This window comes from Lutra lutra, chromosome 7 (assembly GCF_902655055.1).
Source record: "Lutra lutra chromosome 7, mLutLut1.2, whole genome shotgun sequence".
Classification (NCBI taxonomy): domain Eukaryota; kingdom Metazoa; phylum Chordata; class Mammalia; order Carnivora; family Mustelidae; genus Lutra; species Lutra lutra.
The window spans coordinates 61,467,475-61,491,315 of record NC_062284.1 but is presented as its reverse complement, the minus strand read 5'-3'; the positions used below and the strand labels follow the sequence as shown (position 1 = coordinate 61,491,315).

The following is a 23,841-nucleotide window of genomic DNA, read 5'->3' as shown; positions in this document are numbered from 1 at the left end:
TGAGTTTTCTTCCTTTTCCACCTCCACTACTTTCAGAAAAGCGAACCTTTGGCCGAAAGGAGAGTTTTCACCCAGGACCTGTGGTTTTATAGACCCATTGATCCAATTTGCCATCGATCCCAAGGACTATACCAGGGGAAGTAAGAGATTTGTGGGGACTAAATGAAATCACAGATCTGGAAAGGACGCCCCATCTGAATGACCACGAGCACCTTTTCAGGCCCTGTTTCTTCCCAGGGGAGGGCTCCTGGGATCCCCAGCATTGACTCCTGAATGTGTCCAGCCCCAGGGGGTTCATTTGAGGTGATTTTCAGGCCGTCAGACCTCCGTCAACTCCTTGGAGGTGGCGCTCCGTCCTTGGCAGTCGCCGGCGCCCCCACATGTCCCCCGGTCCTGAGCCCCAGCCCCACTGACATGCCCTTCTCTCCGCCCAGGCTACGACTTCTGCCAGGTCCTGCAGTGGTTCGCAGAGCGTGTGGACAGGATCATCCTGCTCTTCGATGCTCACAAACTGGACATCTCAGATGAGTTCTCGGAGGCCATCAAGGCCTTCCGGGGCCAGGATGACAAGATCCGCGTGGTGCTGAACAAGGCCGACCAAGTGGACACGCAGCAGCTGATGCGCGTCTACGGGGCCCTCATGTGGTCCCTGGGCAAGGTCATCAACACACCCGAGGTTCTCCGTGTCTATATCGGTTCCTTCTGGGCACAGCCCCTGCAGAACACTGACAACCGCCGCCTCTTTGAGGCCGAGGCCCAAGACCTCTTCAGAGACATCCAGAGCCTTCCCCAGAAGGCGGCCGTGCGCAAACTCAACGACCTCATCAAGCGAGCGAGGCTGGCCAAGGTGAGCCAGGGGGACACCTTCCCGCTGTCTCCTCTCTAGGGGAAGGTGGGGGCGCAGGAGGGGATGGAACATGAACAAGGTTCAGAAGAGAGCCTCAAGATCAGGAGGCCTGTTTAGATTCTGGCTCCTACTCTGTGATCTCAGGCAGATGATTCAACCTTTCCAAACCTGTTTCCTGCTCTGTAAAATGGAGCGTGTAAGAGCACGTCATAGGATGCCTGTAAAGATTCAGTGTGACCTCGCTCGCAGGGCACACAGGGAGGGGTCAGTGCGTGCACCACCTGGGAACTGCTGTTGTCTTAAGACAAGGGGGATATAGCCAGCCGAGCCAGAGAGGTGGCCTTGGTGGAACCTGTAGGGTGCTGAGATGCTACCACTGGTCACCCTTTGCCTAAGGCATGGACCCCAATGTCTGACATCCCTGCCTGGAGCCAGAGTTGTCATAGGAGGAAGGCTGGGTCAGCCCAACACCCTGAGTATGCTACTTCAGGGGTCGCAGCGGGTCCTCACACTGGGTGGGTGCCCACAAGCATACCCGGTGTGGCTTTGGGCTCCTCCACCCCATAGCTGAACCTTTTGGCAGCCCCAGGGGTGCGCATCCGATGGGGTGAGCGGTCATTTGCTCGCCATCCTCAAGCACTTGTCACATCCCTGAAGAGAGAAAAGCACATGACTCCTCTAAGAAAAAGTGTAGGGAAAAAATGGTTCTTTAAAAACTGTGTGCCGGGCGCCTGGGTGGCTCAGTTGGTTAAGCGACTGCCTTCAGCTCAGGTCATGATCCTGGAGTCCCGGGATCGAGTCCCACATCAGGCTCCCAGCTCCACGGGGAGTCTGCTTCTCCCTCTGACCTTCTCCTCGCTTATGCTCTCTCTCACTGTCTCTCTCTTCTCTCAAATAAATAAATAAAATGTTAAAAAAAAAAAAAAAGAAATAAAAACTGTGTGCCCCTTTCATAAAATCCCATATTCCCCTCCTGCTGGAAGTGCCTGCAGAGTTCGGCTAGTGTCAGTGATCATCAGAAGCATCCAGGAGCTTGAACTAATGTAAGTTCCCAGGCCCTGCCCTGGAGCTTCTGATTCGTGTGTGTGTGTGTGCATGTCTATGTGTGTATTTGTGAGTATGCATATGTGTGTGTATGTGCGCGTAAAGCTCCCCAGGTGATTCTGATAATTACCCATGTTTGGGAGCCGGAGGTCTAACCACTCCTGATTTCAGAAGGACGCAGTAGAATAAGCAATCTCTCCAGGGTCACCTAATCCACGAGTAACAGAACTAGGACGAAAAGACAGCACTCCTGCTCTCAGCCTAGCCCTGTGCCTTGTCATGTAAGCTAAAACCAGTCCACAGGCCTGCCTGGCCAAATCCACTGGCACCCTGGTCAGGAAGGGAGGAAGGGTACTTCCCCTTCATCTTCTGATGGCAAATAACCATGCCCCCTCCCTTATCCTCTTGCTGCACAGAGAGTGACTTCTGGTCTGGCCTTGGGGGCCAGCAGGCCAGCCTTCTGGAATCCACCACCACTTTGCCTCATTTCAGGCCCCTTTTGCTCAGCACCAGGGCCAGAAGTAGGAAGCCTAGCGGGTGCAGGAGGAGGCCCCAAACCCCCCATTACAGAATGATGAGCTGTGTGATGAGTAGGGTGTGGACACCATGCTCTGAGGAGGGGGCCTGGCCAGGGGAGATAGGGAAGGCTTCACTGAGGGTGACTGCTAGACAGGCTATTGGCCTTCTCACACCTCCTCATCCCCGCCCAGCAGCCTCTGTCTTCGTGCCAGCGTGCTCACCCAGCAGCCTCTCTCCTGTATCCAGAGAGACAAGGGACACATGGGTGGCTCAGTGGGTTAAGCGTCTGCTTTGGCTGGGGTCATGATTCCAGGATCCTCGGACCGAGTCCCACAAAGGGCTTCTTGCTCAGCAGGGAATCTGCTCCTCTCTCTGCCTACTGCTTCCCCTGCTTGTGCTCTCTCTCTCTGACAAATAAGTAAAATCTTTAAAAAACGAAAGAGATGGGGCGCCTGGGTGGCTCAGTGGGTTAAGCCGCTGCCTTCGGCTCAGGTCATGATCTTGGGGTCCTGGGATTGAGTCCCGCATTGGGCTCTCTGCTCAGCAGGGAGCCTGCTTCCCTCTCTCTCTCTGCCTGCCTCTCCATCTACTTGTGATCTCTCTCTGTCAAATAAATAAATAAAATCTAAAAAAAAAAAAAAAAAAAAAAAACGAAAGAGATACCTGGCAGCATCTCTCTCTGACCCCCACAGATAGACCCTCCATCTGCTCTTGTACCCTCTGCTCCCATTCCGTCACATGCGTGGGAGCTCACGCATACCCCTGTCTTGTTCAGCTGCTCTGCAACCCTGGTGCCCCTGTGAGGCACCGTTCTTTATCCTGTCTTCCTGGTCCAGCTGCTTCCTGTCAGGAGCTACACCATTTTTCTTACATTTCTACTAGGAAGTCGTGCTAACCAGTTCGTAAATCCATTTGCAGCTTTCCTGAAGTGCTTTCTCTCGTGCACTAGTCCTGAGCCTAAGGCCTGGTGGCGAGAAGTCTGCTTTTGCCCCTTCAGTGGCCCCTTGGCGTGTGGTATTTCTTTTCTTTGGCTGAGACATCCGAACTTACACTGCAGGGCCCATGACGCCCAACCTTTATTTTATAACCAAGATGGCGGATGCTGTGCTAGCCTTTGTAGATTTCAGGATTGTCTTTGAACTATTTAAAATACCCATGGACATTTCTTCTTCACTGCTGAAGGCCTAGTGACTCAAAGCACAGCTGTATTCGGTCATAGAAATAAATAGAGAGCAGGGAGTCCACTAGGAGCGCCAAGCGCCTTGGGAGTTCTCTGCTCTCCTTGAGCGTCAGGCCCTCCGAACAGACGGACCCGTGCGGCCACAGAATGCTGCTCTGTCCTGACACTGGGAATAATGAAAGCCCTTGTGCCCATGCAGGGGCTGGGGGGGCAGGGTGGCGAGCAACTTGCTGAGCTTACTTCTAGGAAAAAAGCTTGTCTTTTTTTTTCCTTCCTAAGAATAGTATCTGGCTTGTTCCTTTTCATAAAGGAAAATGTTTGAAGTGTGGCTGTTTCCAGCCCGAGCTTCTCAGTGCCAGGGTGTCCCCAGGGCAGTACCATCCTGCGAAAGGGGACAGGAAATAGAGGCTCGGGCAGAGAAGGAGCAGAACTCAGCACGGTGGCCTTAGCAACAACCAATGTCATCTGCTCTATGCCATCTGTGACTTTCTGGCCATTTGTGAATTTGTTGTTGCTTAAATGGACGAGGAGTCACTTGAGTTTTCCTCTTTGCAGTGTTTATATTACGTGAAAATGCTCTTTGATTTTGGCATATTGATCTCTGTTTCTCTTGATCAGGTGTTGCTTTGCTAGCCACCCCTTCCTGAGGGGCTGCGGGTCCCACAAGCTCTAGCATAAGAATTTCATGCATTCCTTCCTCTGATCCGATCCATAACTGCACAAAGTCGGGCATTATCTTTGTTTCTCTTGCAAGGGAACTGAAGCTCAGAGACGTGATGCAGCTTGCCTGAGGCCTCACAGCCTGTGAGTTGCAAAATATAAACTCAAACCTCAGTTAGTTTGGCTCCTCGGTCTGGAGAGCAGTCACCGGAAGTGCACAGTGGACAGCCTCTGTAGCTTCTCACTATTGCTTTTTGTGTCCATCTGTCATTCCGTGTGGTCTGTGAAATTGTGTATCTACGGGAACCCTGCAAAGTTTAGAGGTTTCTCAAGCTGACGTTTTGAAAGCATGCAATGAGCAAGTTCTCAGATGTCACCTAGGAAGTGTCAGGTCGAGTTGGGGTGTGGACTATATCTATTTAGACAACACCTTAATTAGGCAGAACTCACATCCCATCCAGGAGTGAATCATGTGTGTCCTGTCGCTAATATCCTGCTGGGTTCTGCAGTGATCAAGCTCCATAGTACTCCAAGTACTATGTAGTACTCCAAGTACTAAGTACTCCAAGTACCATAAAAATAACACTGTAGTAATTAAAAAATGGTACTCTTGGGGGCGCCTGGGTGGCTCAGTGGGTTAAAGCCTCTGCCTTCGGCTCAAGAAATGATCTCAGGTCCTGGGATCGAGCCCTACATCGGGCTCTCTGCTCGGCAGGAAGCCTGCTTCCCCCTCTCTCTCTGCCTGCCTCTCTGCCTACTTGTGATCTCTGTCTGTCAAATAAATACATAAAATCTTTAAAAAAAAAAAAAAAAAGGAAAAATGGCACTCTTACCAAAGAGCTCTTGAAATTTAATGATTTCCCTGGTTTTTCTACCTTTATGTATATTTTTTACATCCCTCTAGTTCAAGGAACAAGAAAAGTTTGGAGTGGGTTTTTTGGTTAACCTCAAAGACCGCATCTTAAGGATATCAGTAAGCATCCTTTTCTGAAGACTGTTTACAATTTAAGGTGCTAATCTAGATTCATTTCATGATTCTTTTTTTTTTTTTAGATTTTTAATTTATTATTTATTTGACAGAGAGAGATCACAAGTAGACAGGCAGGCAGAGAGAGAGAGGGAAGCAGGCTCCCTGTCGAGCAGAGAGCCCGATGCGGGACTCGATCCCAGGACCCTGAGATCATGACCTGAGCCGAAGGCAGTGGCTTAACCCACTGAGCCACCCAGGCGCCCCCATTTCATGATTCTTCAGGCGATTTAGGGAAAGCTCAAAACAGCACTGAAAAAAATACCATGTAGTTTTATGCAGCTGTCACTAACCCAGCCAAACGGAAGAAATTCGGCCCTTCCAGACAAACCCCAAATGAGTTGTTCGTGGAATAAACGAACAAAAATAGTGAGGGCTCTACCCTTCCTAAATGTTGTCCAGGAGCAGGAGAGGTTCCCACCCCTCTAGTGATCTTCACGCAACAAAAAAAGTGAGTCAACGCTTGAGGAAGGAACAGCTCAAAATGAGAAAGAAAAGGAGAGGTCAGTGGTTTTCCAAGTCCCCCGCCAGGTCTGTGGCATTCAGTGTTGTCTTCAAAGCGTGTTCTCCTCCAGTCCCGTGTAAAGCACAGAGCCTAGCTTTCTGGTCTGTCTGCCCTGCCAATTCCCTTTGTGGAGCAGTTAGATGTTTTGAAATTCACCAAACGGACCCAGGTGAAGGTGTGAGGACCCTTCTACAGCAGCTGATGACACCCCACTAATGCTTAGCGTGCCATGGGGCTTTTAGAAATCTCTCTGTTTGCTGTAGATGGATGTGTCAGTATTTGCGCCCAGGCAGGGAGGCCCATCTCCTTGAAGGCTGACCTCACACGAGTGGGTGGGCCCCCGAGGGGGCCCCTGCAGCTGTTCCGGATCACGAGCTGTGGGCTCCAGCTTCAGTTTCAACAGAATGACAAACCCCGGCTTGAGGGAATCCAGTAAGCGTCTCTTCTCTGCCACTGATAGTCTCCCAGTCTTACTACTCCACAGCTCCACTTTCTGGGTCTCTAGTTCGTGAACTGATTTTTTTTTTTTTTTTAAGATTTTATTTATTTGACAGACAGAGATCACTAGTAAGCAGAGAGGCAGGCAGAGAGATAGGGGGAAGCAGGCTCCCTGCTGAGCAGAGAGCTGGATTCGGGGCTTGATCCCAGGACCCTGACATCATGACCTGAACGGAAGGCAGAGGGTTTAACCCACTGAGCCACCCAGCTGCCCCTGATTTTTTTTTTTATATATCCTCATAAACCCACTTTTTAAAATGTGCTGATCCCCTCGTGTTCAATGCTCAGTGCAAGTTTCTAGCTGGGCCTCCAAAGATGCAGCTCTCCCGACAGTTTGGGTTAATGTGCAGATGAGATAACATAGTGAAGAACCTTGTTCCCGCAGCCTGAGTCCCCCCAAGCTGCTCCCCAAGATCCAAATTCCATGAGGATGTCCACTCCTACTGACCATGAGCTCTGGAAGCTTCCAGCACTTCCTGCCTGGGGCTGCCCCCACACCCAGGAGAAATATATCCAGTATCACTCTGAGTACGTGCTTCTCTGCCTTGGAGATGTATGGACACTTGTCACTGGACACAGTGAATTAGCTTGTAGCAGAATCTATACATGAAATAGATAGAAATTCGTGTTCATTTAAAGAGAAGGACATCTCTTTTTGCTTGTTGTGTGATTAGCCCAGACAGAAACTGACATTATGATGCATTTGACCTCACCCAAATCATCAGCCTTGGATGAGCTGGGGCTTTCCCTGTTTTATATGAGAGAAAGGGTGAATTGGACAAGATAAGAATATCCAGAAGCCCCCTAGGGTTCAATGTCACTTATTTGTGAATGAAGCGCTTGGGACCCATATTCATCATATTACTATTCAAATATATAGAACTTATTAATTTTTTCAGTCACTATTAACTCAGTAAGAGTTTATTCTTTATTCAGTAAGAACGAAACAATGACAAGCCTTCTCAGGCTTTACTAACCCTCTGACTCTGGGCTCTTTGGTCATTAGGCAATAATAATTAACATTTTTATTTCTTTTTCAAATACATCCAAATCCATGACCTCTTTTGATTCTCATCCTAACAATCCTCTGAGGTAAGAGCTGTCATTTCCAGTTTGCGTGCGAGTCGGCTGAGGTGGGGGCCTCAAGTCTCCTGGCATGGCTCCACAAGTGGGCAGGAAGGCCTGACCATGGCCTTCCAGAGCCGGGTCTCATCAGGCCTCCCCATTCTCCGCTCGCTCTTCCCTCTTGTCTTTTTATCTCCCTCCTTCTCGATTAGTTTTCTCTCATTATAAAGAACAAAAGGACCTAGACCGAGTCCACCTCCTTCCCCAGGGACCATCACCTGGTCTGGCCCTCAGTCCTATGTTTATCTGGGAAAAACTCCTTTGACACAGAAAGGCAGGAATGTGCCTCCAGGCTGGCCCCTCTGTTTACCAAGAGTCTTTAGAAAATTACAAGGTGCCATCCTGCCAGAAGATTTCTGTCTTTACCCACATCCTACATGGTGTTCATAGTGGTGTTTATAACAATATATGCGTTTTTTGTGTACAGGGAAGGAGATTCTAAATGACTTTCCCATACAGCATCCCTGGGACTTAGGGACAATCAAAACCTATCAAGTCTCAGTCTTCCACAGTTTTTCTATAGGACACGGTTCACATTCAGTTCCAGATTTTCAGCAGCTTTAGTAAGATTTTTTAATGCATCCCCCAGAGAAAGCAATTAACTCTATAAGGACAGGAATGAGGCAGCTGAATGCTAGTGACAGTTCTGCACCTCCTAACTGGTGGTGTGACCTTGAGCAAGTCAAATGAATTTCCTGGAACCAGGAGTTCAATTAGATACAGGGAGTCCCTTCCAGATGTAACGTTCCATGATTCTAAGGATTGTAATTTACCTTGTAACTCAATACACTTCTTTTTTTTTTTTTTAAGATTTTATTTATTTATTTGACAGACAGAGATCACAAGTAGGCAGAGAGGCAGGAGGGGAAGCAGGCTCCCTGCTGAGCAGAGAGCCCGATGTGGGGCTCGATCCCAGGACCCTGGGATCATGACCTGAGCCGAAGGCAGAGGCTTTAACCCACTGAGCCACCCAAGCACCCCTCAATACACTTCTTAAAAGCAGGACCCATACACCGTATCTAGGGCAAGAGGGGGTGGCCAATTTAGAGGCAGCACAACAGGAGACTCCCACAAAACAGGCCAGTGGAACTTTCTGGAAGTGGAGGTTGAGGCTGAGAGCAGCCTGCAGCATGAGCAGGGCACTTGAGGGTGGTGACTCAGACAGTGCCAGGCAGGATGGAAGGAGGAAGGAATTGAGGCCCAGTTTCTGTCAGGGTACCAAGGCCTGGTGTCCAAGGGCTGCCCCCCGTCCAGCAGTCTTGGCCATCAGCCAAAGGACACCGTGTGGGCTGCGATGAGGGAACAGGTGCAAGGCTGTGGTGGAGAGCTGTGGCAGGTGTCAGGCCAGGCCAGGTAACTCAGGCTCCCAGGCACCAGGCAGTGTTCAGAAACCAGGTGCCAATCCCAGTGTGGCCGACCGCTGTTTGGGGAGTCAGCCTTCCCTCAGCACAGGCCTGGCAACTCGAAAGGTCCACATTAGTAGGTAGTGAGGAAGTCTTGGGGAGCCCTGCAGGGGTCTGGCAGCTGCCCCAGGCCTGAGGCCTGGAGGTGGAGGTTCAGTAAAAACCATTGTAGATAGGAGACTAAGCAGCTTGGGAGTTCCTGCTTCAGGTGGGGCTGGCCCCAGCACAGGGGCAGGCCCGAGTATGGAAGGGAGAAGGGACCCAGAGACTTGGTACAGAAGTTCCAGGAGGATCTGGAAGTGACACAAGGACAGCTAGTGAGCAGCTGGTTCTCCCAACTGAGTATGGCAGTCCCCCCAAGTCCTTCGTTGTGATACAGTGCCCTCTACCAGCCCCATCAAACCAAGCCAGGCAGTCACTGTCCGAGGCAAGGAAATTACTAGTCTTACCATTTATTCATCATACCTCAGGAATGCAGTTAAAGTCTGCCACTCTAAATAAAGGACTCCCAAATTTGGGGTTTCTCTTTCTCAAAGAATCATATAAATGATTTAAGTTGTTTTCATTTGAAAAATAGGTAAGTAAGTGTACTCGTGACAGGTTTTGACATTTCCCTGCCTATCTGTACTTGTGGCAGCAGTAGACAGCACAGTGCTTGCTTCTGTTGAACGACCTCTGCATAGACGGGAAGGTTCACATTGTCTGGTCTGAGCCTGTCGGTGTTTACATTACGCCCTTATTTTAGGTTTCAGATCTTAGCAGAATGTTCTGGGTTGCACCCAGTGTGTGTCCTTACCCAGAGGCTTTCAGCTGAGTTGGAGGATGTCTCTGCTTACCCCCTTTATTTGATTGCCATTCTTCCACAAGATGACAGAAGTCTGTTTTCTTTAATAAAGGAGTTCCATAGCTGCCTAGTCATTTTCTTTTTTGTCACCACTGTTCTGTTTTTCATCCATTCTCATTTTATTTTCTTGACTTCTAAATGACTCTACAGAATTCTGGCATACAAAGAGAACTTTTGTAAAGAGCATTTCTTCTCATCCTAAAGTTGGAAATCAGCAGAAGAGTGGAAATGTTGACAAAGGGGTGACACAGCCGAGCAGAGTCCCCCACCCCTCTGCAGGGTTCACCACCCCTCGGGTGACAGTCCTGGACCTGCTCCCGCCAACTGATCAGGGTTTCTGAAGCTTCCCCTTCGTGCACCTGGGGTCCCTCTCCCAGTGGGAGCTTCCACCATCCAGCCTGGTACCACACAGCTGGGGCGGGAAGGACTTGTGCAGAAAGGACTTCAGTGACATCTGTAGAGAACCTGGGGTTCAAACTCTTCATGGGGAGGTTATAAGACTTTCCATCTCCCTGTTCACTTGGCACAGATTTCCATGAAGATTAGCCACTTATTAGCCATTTACATCAGATCAGCCATTTGCCTCAGCCTCCAGTTTCGTTTCCTGGTGCCCTGCTGAAACTTTCTTCAGGTCTTCTGGTTAATTGCCAGAACTGAGGTCTTTCTGCCTAGGCCCCACCCATCCCGCTCGCTCCCTGCGCAGACTTGGAACAGCCACTCAGAGGCACAACTGAACTGTGCCCAAGACCTTGCCCAAGTCAGTCCCCACCCCCATCCCCGGGCTCACACCACTAGCCAGCTTCCAAAGCAGGGAGCTCACGGCACTGTTCCTGCCCCTGGTCTCCAGAATTTTCATTAGCACCACAGTAGGTTAGCGGAGGCTCATTCTGATCCTCCTATCAGCTCCTGGCACCCACATCAGTCTGCCCTCCCTGCCTCTGGATACGTGTCACAGCCACATACACAGCACCCCAAATATGGCCCACAGTGTGTTACCTCCGCATTGCCATCCATGCTCTCCACTCCTGGATGGCCGCAGCCCTCCCTCATGTCCTCCCTGTCTTTGGGGCCCAGCTCAGTTGTCCCCTTTTCCTGCCCCTCCTTTCCTACAGCCTTTATCTGCCACAGCCCACTCCCCTTCCTGGTCCTTCTTGGTGGGGTTTTCTCTGCTCACTTTCCGTTGGTGGTCTCAACCACTCCTGTGGTTCCAGGCACCACCTCTGCTTCCGCTCTCAAACCCAACACCCAGGCCAACTCGGAGCTGGGGGTGGGGGAGGAGGGCCAGGGGGGCCTCTTTCTAGGCACCTGTAGACAGTGCCATCTGGGGGATCCTTCATGTACCTCACATTCTGTACACCCAGAAGCAGGCTTATAATGTACTCCCCAACCCCCCACCCCTGATCCCCTCCCTTCTGTCCCGAGGGCCATGGTCCTGCTGGGCACCTGTTCCATGTTATGATACATTTAAGACACCGACCTGTGTATCTCTCTGGTGCAGTTCTAAATAGCGTGTCCTTACTGACATGTACCCCTTCAGGTCCATGCCTACATTATCAGCCACCTGAAGAAGGAGATGCCGAGCGTATTCGGAAAGGAAAACAAGAAGAGAGAGCTTATCAGCAGATTGCCAGAAATCTATCTACAGCTGCAGCGAGAATACCAGATTTCTGCCGGGGACTTCCCAGAAGTCAAGGCAATGCAGGTACTGGGAGCTCATTGTAGCCTCATGGGTCTAAGGGAGAGGCAACACCACCTTGTCTGGCTGGTTGCTGGGTACGCATGAGGGTTTCATGGTTTAGGATAGAGAACATAGGTCGCCTGGGTGGCTCAGTCACTTAAGCGTCCAACTTGATTTCGGCTCGGGTCATGATCTCAGGGTTGTGAGATCAAGCCCCACGTCTGGCTCCGCCCTGGCTGTGCAGCCTGCTTAAGATTCCGTCTCTCCCTCTACCCCACCCCCTCTTAAAAAAAAAAAAAAAGGATAGAGAATGCAATGAATGCATTTTCCTAATTGTGATCCATGATAATAGGCTTCTGTGAATAAAACAGAGATTGCCTGCCTCCCCAAAACATTGAACCAAAAAGGGACATATTTCAAGAAGTAAATTTCTACGATGGAATATTACTCAGCCATCAAAAGGAATGAGAACTTGCCATTTGCAACGATGTAGATGGAACTAGAGGGTATTATGTTAAGCGAAATAAGTCAGAGAAAGACAAATACCATATGATTTCACTCTTGTAGAATTTAAGAAACAAAACAGATGAACATTGGGGAAGGGAAGGAAAAATAGAAACAGAGATGGAGGCAAACCATAAGAGACTCTTGTGTGTTTTTTTTTTTTTTTAAGATTTTATGTATTTATTTGTCAGAGAAAGAGAGCACAAGCAGGGAGAGCTGTAGGCAGAGGGAGAAGCAGGTTCCCTCCTCAGCATGGAGCCTGATGCTGGACTGGATCCTAGAACCCTGGGATCATGACCTGAGCTGAAGGCAGTTGCTTAACCGACTGAGCCACCCTGGCAGCCCCATAAGAGAATCTTAACTCTAGGAAACAAACTGAGGGTTGTTGGATGGGAGGGAGGGAGGTGGGGGGAATAGGGTAATTGGGTGATGGGCATTGAGGAGGACACGTGATGTCATGAGCCCTGGGTGTTGTATGCAACTGATGAATCACTAAATTCTACCTCAAAACTAATAATGTATTACATGTTAACTAAATTGAATTTAAATAAAAATGGTCAGCCAAACTGACCATCATTTTGTCCAGAGCAAGAACCCATCTCTGCACCAGAGCCCACTATTCTCCCTGGAAAGCAGGCCACACAAACTCAGATGCCCATAGCTAGTGAGGCAGGCCAGGTAAAGAAAAACCACATCGTCCTCTTGGATTCTTTCTTGTCTTCCCACATTTGATGGAGATGTGGGTTCTCAGAAACAGGACTCTCCCAGGAGGAAAACCAGCCTACGAGTACAGTGAGAACTTGTGGGAGCCTACCATGGGGGTGCTTCGGCCACACCCTGGAGACCTCCAGGTACCATCTTCTGCCCTGAGCCACCGAGAAGGATGGGGCTAGAGGAAGAGCAGTAGGAGATATGCCCCTGGAAGGTGGGCGGCTGAGCTGCCTGGTTGCCTCAGAAAAGCATCAAAGGAGGAGAGACAGAGCGGTGGGACAAGGATCAACAGGGAGCAGGAGGGGAAGCTTTGGCCCTGGGGAGTTCCACAGCATAAACCCTTTCTATAAAGGACACACTAGCATAGGAGTGGGCCATACTTCCTGTTGAGATGGCAGGGTTCAAGGTGGTAAGAGCATGTGGGATATATGAGGTGGTCAGGTACGACTTAGCTGGCTTCAAAATAAATCCAGAACACCTTTTTTTCTTCCAGAAATGAAATAGGTAGTCCCGTACTCAGAAGATGAATTGGGGGGTGGGGGTGTTTAATCACAAGATGGCTAATTGGAGGGCTGAGGGGCCTCTGGAGCGGTCTTCCTGGGCAGGCCCGCCTTCATGCCCTTTGGCTATGCTCTGTACCTCGTGACCAAACTGAGGGACAGTGATCTCCTTGCATCCTTCAGATCTTTTTTAAGGGAAATTGGCTTCTTGATTGTAATGAAAGGTATGAAGAAAAACACAGTGCACACTATGGCCTCATTAGCCTCTTGAGCGAGCACAGCACCCCACCCACAAGAAGGGGCCACTCCCAAGGCCTGAGGCATCGCCGAGCCCAGCAGGAAGCCTCTGTAAGCCTCCTTTATAGGACCCACAGGCCTGTCCCAGGTGAAGTCCCATAAGGCCGGTAGTGCGCCCCCAACCAGAGCTTCTCATAGCCATGTTAGCCTTGGCTCAACCATGTCAGAGGAAACCAGGCCTCTCCAAGTTGGAGCAGAGGGGCAGTCCCTGGGGAAGAAGACAAGGAAGTATGGGCCCCTTAACTAGCATCTCAGGAGAGGCCTTACTTAGCACCATCAGCAGACACCTGAGAGCCCCCAGCCTTTGGAGCGAGGAGTGCATCCTGACGGGTACCCCCCATTCACCCATGTTCATTCGTTCACTCACCAAGAAATATTAAGTGTACCGTCTCAGGCACTGTTCTGGGCCCCTGGGATAAATCCGTGAGCAAACAGCACAACAAACAAACAGCTGTTGTGCTCCCTTGTAATTCATTGATTCACTCAGCAACTCTCTCCCTCCTGAGGCTCCAGGAGGCCAGGGACCCACGTCCTGGGCACCACCATATCCCTGGCCCCTGCCACGTAGCAGGTGCCCCATGTATAGTTAGATGAGCTCCTTGGTAAGTTAGTGTGTGTTTCTATCCAAGCAGGCTGGCGGGGTAGTGACGTTCTGGGACCCTGACCTCACCCTGACACCCACACAGCTTGTAGAGAGATGGGGACGCTTCCTTGGGAAGCTGGCCAGGTGCTGACCACAGCACCCCAGCCCCTTCAGGGACTCCCCAGGAGACAAAGCAGGCCTGGATGCTTACCATCACCTGACACTTCGAACTAGTTTGCTGTCACCCAGGAAGCTTTGTGGGGGTTGATGGTGGGGGCCGGGGTCTCCAACGTCTTAGATTCTGTGGAGCATCTGACCTCCCCTCCAGCACAGGTGTTCCTCCTCTCATCCACCACATCTGGGACGGCAGTGGGGACACAAGCTGGGAGATAACTTTGTTAGGATCTTTGCGCATCTGAGGGCCACTCAGAGAGCTCCCCGAGGCCAGCTTTGTCTCTGATCTCCCTGTGTCCTCACAGACCACGCTGCTTGGGGTGACTCAGTGGAAGCAATGATCTGACTGTATTGAAGGCCTTTATGTGGTGCTGAGAGAGGCCCGTGACCTGCTAGTGAAGTAGCCCGCGTCTGCCCTGCCTCCTTCCGGGAGGGAATCTGATTTAACCACACAGCAGGGTCCAAACTGGAGAAGGAGAACACGAGCAAGGCCCCTTGGAGCGCAGACTCAGTTTCCCTCCTTTGAGAATGCGCCCCCGTTGGCTGACCAGCTGGCTGCGTTCCCATAGCAGAGGGCAGCAGAGCCCTCCCCACCTGCTCAGCCCAGCTGGAAACTGGGAAAGTGCTTCTGGTGAATGCCGGGAGTGAGTGGGCAAGAGGGAGGCCAGCAAAGACCCGGCCAGGAACTGACCTTTGTGCCTTGGGAGGGAGAAGTTCCAGGATCCCGGGCTTGGTGGCTTCGATGGAGGCAATTGTTGACGGGTCAATCTTTAAATTCCCCAGTGTGTATTCATCCCAATACAAAGATGTCTTTTTGGAGCGAACTCGGTGGAGGGCAGGGATGGCGGCGGTTTAACTCAGACCCCATACTCCCTTGTCAGGCCTTGGGATGAGAGTATAGGGTTTGTTTCCTCTGCACCCTCCAGGCAAGGGGTGGCTGCTGCTGTTACTTCCTGTCCACCCTTGCAACCACGTGGCCATTTCCCCCTTGCCAGCTTTCCAGAGGTTTGCCGTCTGAATGCACGTACCCCGCAGGAGGGTGGAAAGTTCGGGCAGACACCACCCTCCTTCGTCTGCTTGGCCAGACACTGGGGCTTTGTGTGTGCTCAGAACTCAGGCCCATTCATGAAGCAGGAGGGTAGGTGTCTGTGCACCCAGGGGAATCCAGACTTGTTTACCCCAGCAGCACTTGGATTTTTGTGTAGGCTGCCCGCTCTCCTCCTCCTGGGCTTTCTCTTCTCCATTCCCCTGGCTGACCAAGCGAGTGGCAGTTAGAGCCCGAAGTGTCGGGAACGTTGTTGAGTCCTGGTGTTGGAGCACCATACAGGTGACCCTGGTCTGTTGGAGAGGACAGACGACACACAAATGGGAAGGGGTTTAGAAACCAGACCTGCACCACCCTGCGGCTCTCAGCGGGGCACAGGCTGCCTGCAGGAAATCAGCCCAGCCTGGCCCTGCATGGTTTGAAGGGGTCATAGTTTGCTACTGAGAAGAGTGTTGGAGGTGCCTCTCTACACATCCAACGAGCTGTTTAGCTTTTAACTCTGTCCATCCATCTGAAGCTCAGGGCTGCCCTTCTAAGTAACAGCACAGAATGTCTGTCCTACTGGCACCCTCTGGACACCACAGTTTTGACTCTCCAATGGAAACACGTCCACCACACAGGATAGAGTAAATGAGGAATGGCCCAGCTGGACCATTCAGTGTTGTATGGGTCTTAGGAATAAGGTTTATAACAATCATTATCAGGGAAAGATGTGATACATTTTTTCTTAAAAATGCAAATTGTCAAACAGTGTGGTCTTATTTCAGTTAAAAAGAGTGTGTGTGTGTGTGTGTGTGTGTGTGTGTGCGTATGCGCGCACGTATACGTGCACACATTTATAAAAATGGCTAGCAATGTGTGCCCAAAGAAAGTTAGCAGAAGTTATTGCTGGGGGATGGAATTATAAGTGATTTAAATTTTTTATTTTATCTATCAGTTTTTTTCCCCAAATTTTTACAATAAAGTTGTGATATTTATGATTGCACAAAGCTCTGCTCCCCCTACCCCCACCAATTGCCCGTCACATTACTTCTGCCCAGAACAGTGAGGTCTGAGTGAAACCTCTTCTACTCAAGGGTCTTCCTACCTCATCTCCAGGAAATTGCACACCTGGACAGCCTCTTGCTGGCCTTCTAGAATTTTCCTAACAGAAATATTTCACATAAAGCCCATATTAAAACTTCTTTATCTGGAACTTTCTGCATTTATTCAGCAAAACTGTTGTTGAAAACATTTTTCAAAGATCAGAAAAGGCCCCAGGTAACTGTCACAATTCAGAAAATCATGTCTCTTACAACGAACAGATGGTTTCTTCCCTCAGGCCGTGAGAGGGTGTGCCCCCCAGGACCCCAGCCACGGCTTCTGAGGAGCGGTAGCTTTTCTCACCTTTGAAGTCTGATGTGATGGTACTTTCCTCTCCCCTTTAATTACTTAGCTTTTCCTTTTCTAATGACTCTCTTCTATTTCATGTTATCATTTTTCCATTGTAAGCTAAGTCAAACCCTTTTTGAAAGTAGGCAGGAGCTAAAAAAACTAGAATGTTTTCCCTCTCTTAGAGCATAAGCTCCCTGAGGGCAGAGATTGGCTCCTCATCATTATATTATCCCCAGACTCCAAAACAGGGCCTGGTAATACCAATGGCCAGTAAATGTTGGATGGGTCGATGGATGAAGGATGGATGGGTGGATGGATGGATGGATGGATAAATGGATGGATGCGAGGCAAAGTAACCAAGGAGAACCAAGGTAGGAGGGACTGTTTCTACAGAACCATCCACAGAGCTTATGTGTCATCTACAGTTGGCTCCTGTCCAAGTTGGGCAACTGCTGTGTCCCAGGGCCCTCCGCGGTGCACGTGTTCCTGCCACTCTGTCTGTTGATGGGCCCGTTCTCCTGGCAAGTGATGCCGAGACCTGCCCTGCCCGGACTAGTGATACTCAGCCCTACCGGCTGGATCTCTACTCACCCTCCCCATCCCTACTCTTCTCCCATTCAGCAGTTTCAACTTTTACTTAATTGTACCTTAAATGACACTTTTTAACTGATCCAAAAACAACATTCTTAAATAGTTGTTTTACCTAAAAAGACCCTTTGACACAGCTTCATGTTACAGCACAAAAGAACATTCGTCAAGGGGCAGGAAGCCATGGGCTCTCGTTTTGGCTCTGTCAGAACACCCCACGGGCTATGCATCCAACAGGGTTATTCACCCCTGCCCTCTTTGCTCCCAGCATTATTGTAAAGATCAACTGAAGTGTGTCATTAGATCACCTTAAAAGATAAAAATCACCACCTGGGTGGCTCAGTTGGTTGAGTCTCTGTCTTCAGCTCGGGTCATGATCTCAGAGTCCTGGGATCGAGTCCTGCATCTGGCTCTCTGCTTGGCGGGGAGCCTGCTTCCCCCTCTCTCTGCCTATATCTCTGCCTATCTCTCTCTGTCAAATAAATAAAAATCTTCAAAAAAAAAAAAAAAGATGTTGAATCTCTAGAGCACCAAAAAAAAAAAAAAAAGGGCAAGGTGTCAGAAAGCCCTTAGGGGACTGCTATCCCTCACATGACTTCCAGCCAAAGATTGGTTGCTGTAAAAAATTGTTGTCTTCCCTGCATCTTGTTCCATAAGCCAATCCTGGATCTGGTGGATTCAGATGTGGGGACTCCAGCAAATAGAGAGCTCCGGAGCAGCCCCGGGATGGGATGTCTGTTTACAGGACAGTTCTGCCTGCTGCCCTCCCTCTCCTGGCCTGCTTCCTGAAGCGAGGGCCTGTGACCAACTCTGTGGTTTCTCCTCTTGCAGGAACAGCTGGAGAACTATGACTTCACCAGGTTCCACTCGCTGAAGCCCAAGTTGATCGAGGCAGTGGACAACATGTTGAGCAGCAAGATCTCGTCCCTGATGAACCTCATCAGCCAGGAGGAGAGCAGCATGCCCACACAGCTTGTGCAAGGCGGGGCCTTCGACGGCACCACCGAGGGCCCCTTCAACCAGGGCTACGGGGAGGGCGCCAAGGAGGGCGCAGATGAGGAGGAGTGGGTTGTGGCCAAAGACAAGCCCGTCTACGATGAGCTCTTCTACACCCTGTCACCCGTCAATGGCAAGATATCGGGAGTCAACGCCAAGAAGGAAATGGTGACATCCAAGCTGCCCAACAGTGTCCTGGGCAAGATCTGGAAGCTGGCCGACTGTGACTGTGACGGCATGCTGGATGAAGAGGAGTTCGCTCTGGCCAAGCACCTCATCAAGATCAAGCTTGATGGCTACGAGCTGCCCAACAGCCTGCCCCCCCACCTCGTGCCCCCCTCCCACAGGAAGTCCATGCCGAAGGCCGACTGAGGGCCGGGCCACTCTCAGGGCAGGCCATGGGCAGTAGGGAATGAGGGCGGGAGGGCCTGGGCCCGAGGCCCGTGCTGCCACTGACTCACTGACCCTGGCCACAGCACCGCCCTCTCTGTGCCTCAGTTCCCCCACCTGTGGAATGGGAAGGGCAGACACAGGACACTAGATGAGGTTCTTTCACCTCGAAAATTCCTGAGTTTCTATTCAAATGTTGGGAGGAGGGGGTGGATAAGGAGATGGAAGGGTTGAGAAAAAGGAGAGATTGACCAAAGAGTCCTTGGAAGGCTGGAGAGATGTAGACAGGAGGCAGGCTGGATAAAATCCCACAACCCCAGGGAGTGAGCTGAGGGCCTTTCCAGAGCCAGCAAGCCTGTGCTGGGCCACACAGCACAGCGCATCTGCCTTGGCTCCTGTCTGTCCCTTAGAGCGTACTGGGAGGGAACAAAGTTGATCTTATTTATTTCATTTCCTGCTGTATTGAGAGTGGAAAACAACAGCACAGAAGGTTTCTCTTCTCTCCAGGCCGTCTACCAAAGAGAAGACTGCTTCCCCCCGAGTCTGTGCCTGTGTTTGCCCCCATCTACCCCTGCAGGCTCAAGCAGGACAGGCAGCCGGGCCAGCGGAGAGCATCTCTGATAACCAGCACCCTCCTGACTAATCCAACCAGAGCTACCCCCACCCCAGACCCTGCCCCACAGAGTTACATTTGGTTAGGAATTTGGAACTCAGAAACTTTATTAGCCCCTGGCAAGATTTCTGGTATTCAAGTCATGTCAAAGTCTGAAGGTTGGCTTTTCTTACAGGTCTGTCCAATAATTTGTAGCAAAGTCTATTGATCATAATCAAACCACAGTAAAAGAAAGAGATGGTTCTCTGCAGCCATCAGTTAGTGTGGTGACACCTCCCCAAGGCTCCTTGGTCAATGGAGGGAGTTAAACCCGCGTCTTGGTGCCTGCTGTGTGCTGGGCCTAGGGACATAAGGGGAATACAAGGCGAGCCCACCCCAGGCTGCCAGGTAGAAAAGGTCATTCTCTAGCTTTAGACACTATTTTTTAGTTAAAAAAAAGTTGGCATTTTTATTATGTCCAGTTTTTCTTTCTTACAGGAAAAGCCTTTATACAGAAACAGGACAGAATCTTTCATATGAAAACTTTTCTTCAAAAGGCTGTGAGTTCATATGGTGCCTGCCCATCACAAGGCAGGATTTGGTTCCTGAGTGCTCTCTCTCTCAGTCTCGGTATAAAGCTGTCTGGTCCACTCGCCCAGATGCCTGTCAGAGGGAGGTAGAGACAGGTAACTCTCACTGCCACCACTCCCTCTGTGGGCTGCAGCTCCGGAATCACTTCATTATTATTCATGCAGTACAAAAGAGAGGCACAAAACTGGGATAGCCACATGGCCCCAAAGGAAAGGAAATCATCACAGTCCCGCCCAAGCCTTCCAAAAACCACATATTTTTTTTCTTTTTCTGATATCCCCTGTAACATTGGGGGCAGAAATGCAGACTTAAAATTTTTATTTTGGGGAAGCTTTAATCCAGAGGCCAGTCCCCACACTCCCTAGTTCACTTTCTAAATAATGTCACTTGAAGAGAAATAAATTCATAATGTGATTTTTAATCTTAATGAGCACTTTTAAATTAAATTAATTTTAAATTAATCAGAAACATAACCAAGAAAGGTGTATGTCAGCACTATGATGCAAGCAGATGGTTTGGTGAAAGCATGAGGACTGCCCAAGTGTGTGCCCACAAGGGAGTCCACCAAAGGGCAAAGCAGAGGGGAGAGAGAATTCATTGATCCAAAGGTTTAGAGATGCCAGGGTTCACTGATTTTCCATTGAGAATTATCCTGCTCCTTTAATTCTTCTCAGTCATCCTTCATAAAGATATACGTATGTATACATACACTGTGTGAGTATGTTTTCTTGGTACTTGCCATTGGGTATATAGGCAGATGAGGCAAGTTTTGTCTATGCAGAGACATATAGGAAAGCTTGCAGCAGACTGAGGTTTCTGCTTTCTTTGCGGAAGGAAACTTCTGGTGGCACTGTGATTGCCACCCCCATGCTGTCAGGTGACATCTGGCAGTTGCCTCCTTTCCCTGCTGAGGAAGAAAAAAAAAAGGAAATCCCTTGCCCATTTTTCTTAACATCTTCTCTTAAAACATGAAGTCATTCATCATGAAAAGTTAATTAAGAACTTTGAAAAGAAAAGCCCTGGAAAACCTCAGGAATGGCGGCCAAGGATGGGGACCATGTTCCCAGGACCTGCACCAAGTTCCTTGAGTCTGTGTCCAAAATGCCCCTTATCCTGCCTCCCCATGCAGCAGGGCTGGGGGACAGCAGAGCCCTCTAGAATTCTGTTCACACTGCCTGACCGCACTGCCCTCCCCACACCACCCCAATTTTAAAAAGTAGCCTCTCCACAGAGTTTGCAAGCTGGGCAGGAGGGCGGAGGTAGGTAAACCCTAGCACTGTGAGACGCCGTGCTCTCCACAATTCCACAGAAGAAGATCGAAGAATCTTGACTCTACAGCCCCGGGTCCCACGTAACAAACCTCTGCAGCCCCGAGTGTAAGAGGAAAGCAGTTTCAGCCTCCTCCTCCCAAAGTCAGCTTGCAAGCTGGAAGCCTGCTGATGAGGCCCTCCTGAACCAATGTGCAAAGAAACAGTGCACCAATACCTCTCAAAACCCTCTGGTTTCATGGCAACATGCAGACATCCAGCCTGCAACAGCCTCACGCTCCAGCCCAGCATCCTATGTGGATTCCTTCCTCACCCGCACCCGGGGATGGCCCGGGGGTCCCCCTGCGATGGGGAGGGGCATGCATTCAGCTGGCTTCCGCCTTTCTGGGGCTGGACTAGGTTCTCCTCGGAGCACTCGTCATGACGCAGCTATAGTGTCTTCCCATCTGGAGCTGTGGTTCCTCCTGCAAGATGGTGGTGGGCCTTTGAGGAATTAAATTCTGGATCACGGGACTGCATGTCCAGGCGGGTCAAAGAGTATGTGTGGAGAAGCCAATGCCTCCTACCCTCTTCTTAACACCCCCCCCCATTACCAGCCCACAGGGGAAACCTCCGCAGAGCCCTGACCCCCAGTCGTCTGACCACAGCCCTTTGCCATGCTCCGTGGGGTCTCCTGAGGAGCCGCCCGCCCACCGGGCATGTCTTACTGCAGCCCACTGCCCAGCCGGGGGGCTAAGAAACTAGTCATGGCCCGACAGCCCCCACAGGGGCCTCCCCACTTTGCACCGTTACACTCCTTCATGATGCTCAGAGTAGTACCCCAGGCAAACTGCCTTGAAGAGAAGGAAAGTGGTTAACAGAGGTGCTCTTTATTTCCTCTGAGGAATGTAGCAGAGAAATAACATTCTTAGGACAGATAACCACTGAGTTTATTCAGGTAAACACGGGCCTAATTTAAGAGTGTGTTAAGTTACATGTCTATTAGCCAATGCAGTTAATACACAATGCTTCTATTTTTTTGTAATCGTGTTTAGAAATGTCAAACCGAAAAAGAAGACACAATCTGTTGATCAATAAACTGAAAAATTTACTACCTTTCCTCCATTGGTTCTGGTTTTCCAGTGACCCAGTTGTCTTCAGGAGTAAAGCGTGGGGACCGGGGGCAGCAGGGTGGGGAGGCGCCTGGATGGCTCAGTCATTAAGCATCTGCCTTCGGCTCAGGTCATGATCCCAGGGTCCTGGGATAGAGTCCCACATCGGGCTCCCTGCTCAGTGGGGAGTCTGCTTCTCCCTCTCCCTTTGCCTGGTGCTCCCCCTGCTTGTGCTCTCTCGAATAAATAAAATCCTCAAAAAAAAAAAAAAAAGTAAAGCAGGGATCTAGTGGAAATGAAGCAGAGGAGTTAGGGGGGAGGGTGTGCCCCTTCAGTATGCTATCCCTATGACTCCCAGCTCTTCCTATGTCCTCTAGGCTGGGAGACTCCCAAAGCTGGGCTTCTTGAGCTGGAAAGCAGCTCCATCTGCTGGGGGCAGAGACCAGGTCTGGGAGCAGACCCCAGGTGAGGATGACTGGAGACCAGGATGGAGGAATCATGGGGGGTGGGGGCCTTGTGAGGCTGGGAAGGGCACCACTGAGCACACTCAAGGGAGCTGGATCCCTGCTGCCTCGTCCTCTCCAGCTCAGAGGCAAGCCCCTGTGCCTGAAGGTGCAGGAGTGGTAAGGTTGGCGCCCCCTGGTGGCTGGCGCTGCTCCTGCCTCTTGTCACACCCCCATATAACAGACATCTGGGTTTTTCCTACTGTCACCCATCTACCCTTGCGGTGATCCAGAACCAGAATTTCCTTTGCAGAGCACTCCCTACTTCCCCACCCTGTTTCTGAGCCACAAGGTTTGGGTGAAATAGACACCTCTCCAGGGTAGGTCCTGACTGGCTCAGCCAATGAGAGTATTTCATCCTCCCTGCCCCGCTTCCCATCACAAAAATTGGTTCAGCAATGGACATGTGGCTCAATTCAAGCCTATGAGAGCCAAGCCCCTCAGATTCCTCTTCAAACTCTTGAGAGAGATGTTCTCTCTTCTCTGAACCATGCAGTGTAGAGAAGTGAACTCATTAGTACAATACCAATGGCATTGAGTGGACTGCCCAGAGCTACTGGGGGTAGAGGAGCGAGGTTAGGCTGGCAGCAACCACCTCCTGGAACATGAAGGTGAAGGAAGCATAGAGAAAGGCAGAGGGAGTCCAGGCCTGTGGAAGCATCATCTGAACTGCTGGATCAAACCTCGCCTAAAGTCCTCCTCTTCCCAGACATTTCAGTTCTCTGGGACTTTTATGTTGTTTAAATCTTTTTTATGTTGTTTAAATCTGTTTGACTTGAGATCTTAGTTACCACATAGATAACTCAAAACTAGGTACTGACTAACAAGGGATTCTCATTTAAGCAGGGGCTGCAATCAGTGGCAGCGAAAGAGGAGCCAGGCCTTGCCGCATGTGCAATGGCTTTAGAGGCATCTGAGATGAGGAAGACGAGCAGTCCCCCAGCCCCACTCAACAACCTCATACGACAAGTTCTGTTGAGGTCTGTGTTCAAAGCATCACACAGCTCCAGCCTGTCCTCTGGTAGTCACATCATACAAGATACCCTGGGCCAAGGCTCTTGATAGGAGGAGAGACAAACTGGGAACAAGAGGGCAGGTGGCAGGGAACCTACTAGAAGGAGCAGGATTTTTAACTGGGGCTGATAGGATAGGAAAATGTGGACCATGAAGAACAGAAGGGACATTCTAAGCCGAAAGAACAGCTGAACCCCAATATGGGCGGGAAAGCGCTGGTCCAGTTGAGGCGATGGGGAGTCTTCATAGGCATGAGCAGAGTTGTGCTCTGGGAGGTAAACTGGGGAACT

At 50.4% G+C, this 23,841-nt stretch overlaps 1 protein-coding gene across 1 annotated transcript in view; it reads left to right on the top strand.

Moving 5' to 3' along the window:
• EHD4 (EH domain containing 4) overlaps window positions 1-22,033 on the top strand; it is an 81,141-nt gene extending 59,108 nt beyond the window's left edge. Inside the window, exons 4-6 of the mRNA XM_047737383.1 lie at window positions 435-847; window positions 11,190-11,354; window positions 17,938-22,033. Of these exons, the coding sequence (XP_047593339.1) occupies window positions 435-847; window positions 11,190-11,354; window positions 17,938-18,474 (1,115 nt within the window). The 3' untranslated portion in view covers window positions 18,475-22,033. The remainder of the gene's footprint in view (window positions 1-434; window positions 848-11,189; window positions 11,355-17,937) is intronic.
• The last annotated feature ends 1,808 nt before the right edge of the window (window positions 22,034-23,841 follow it).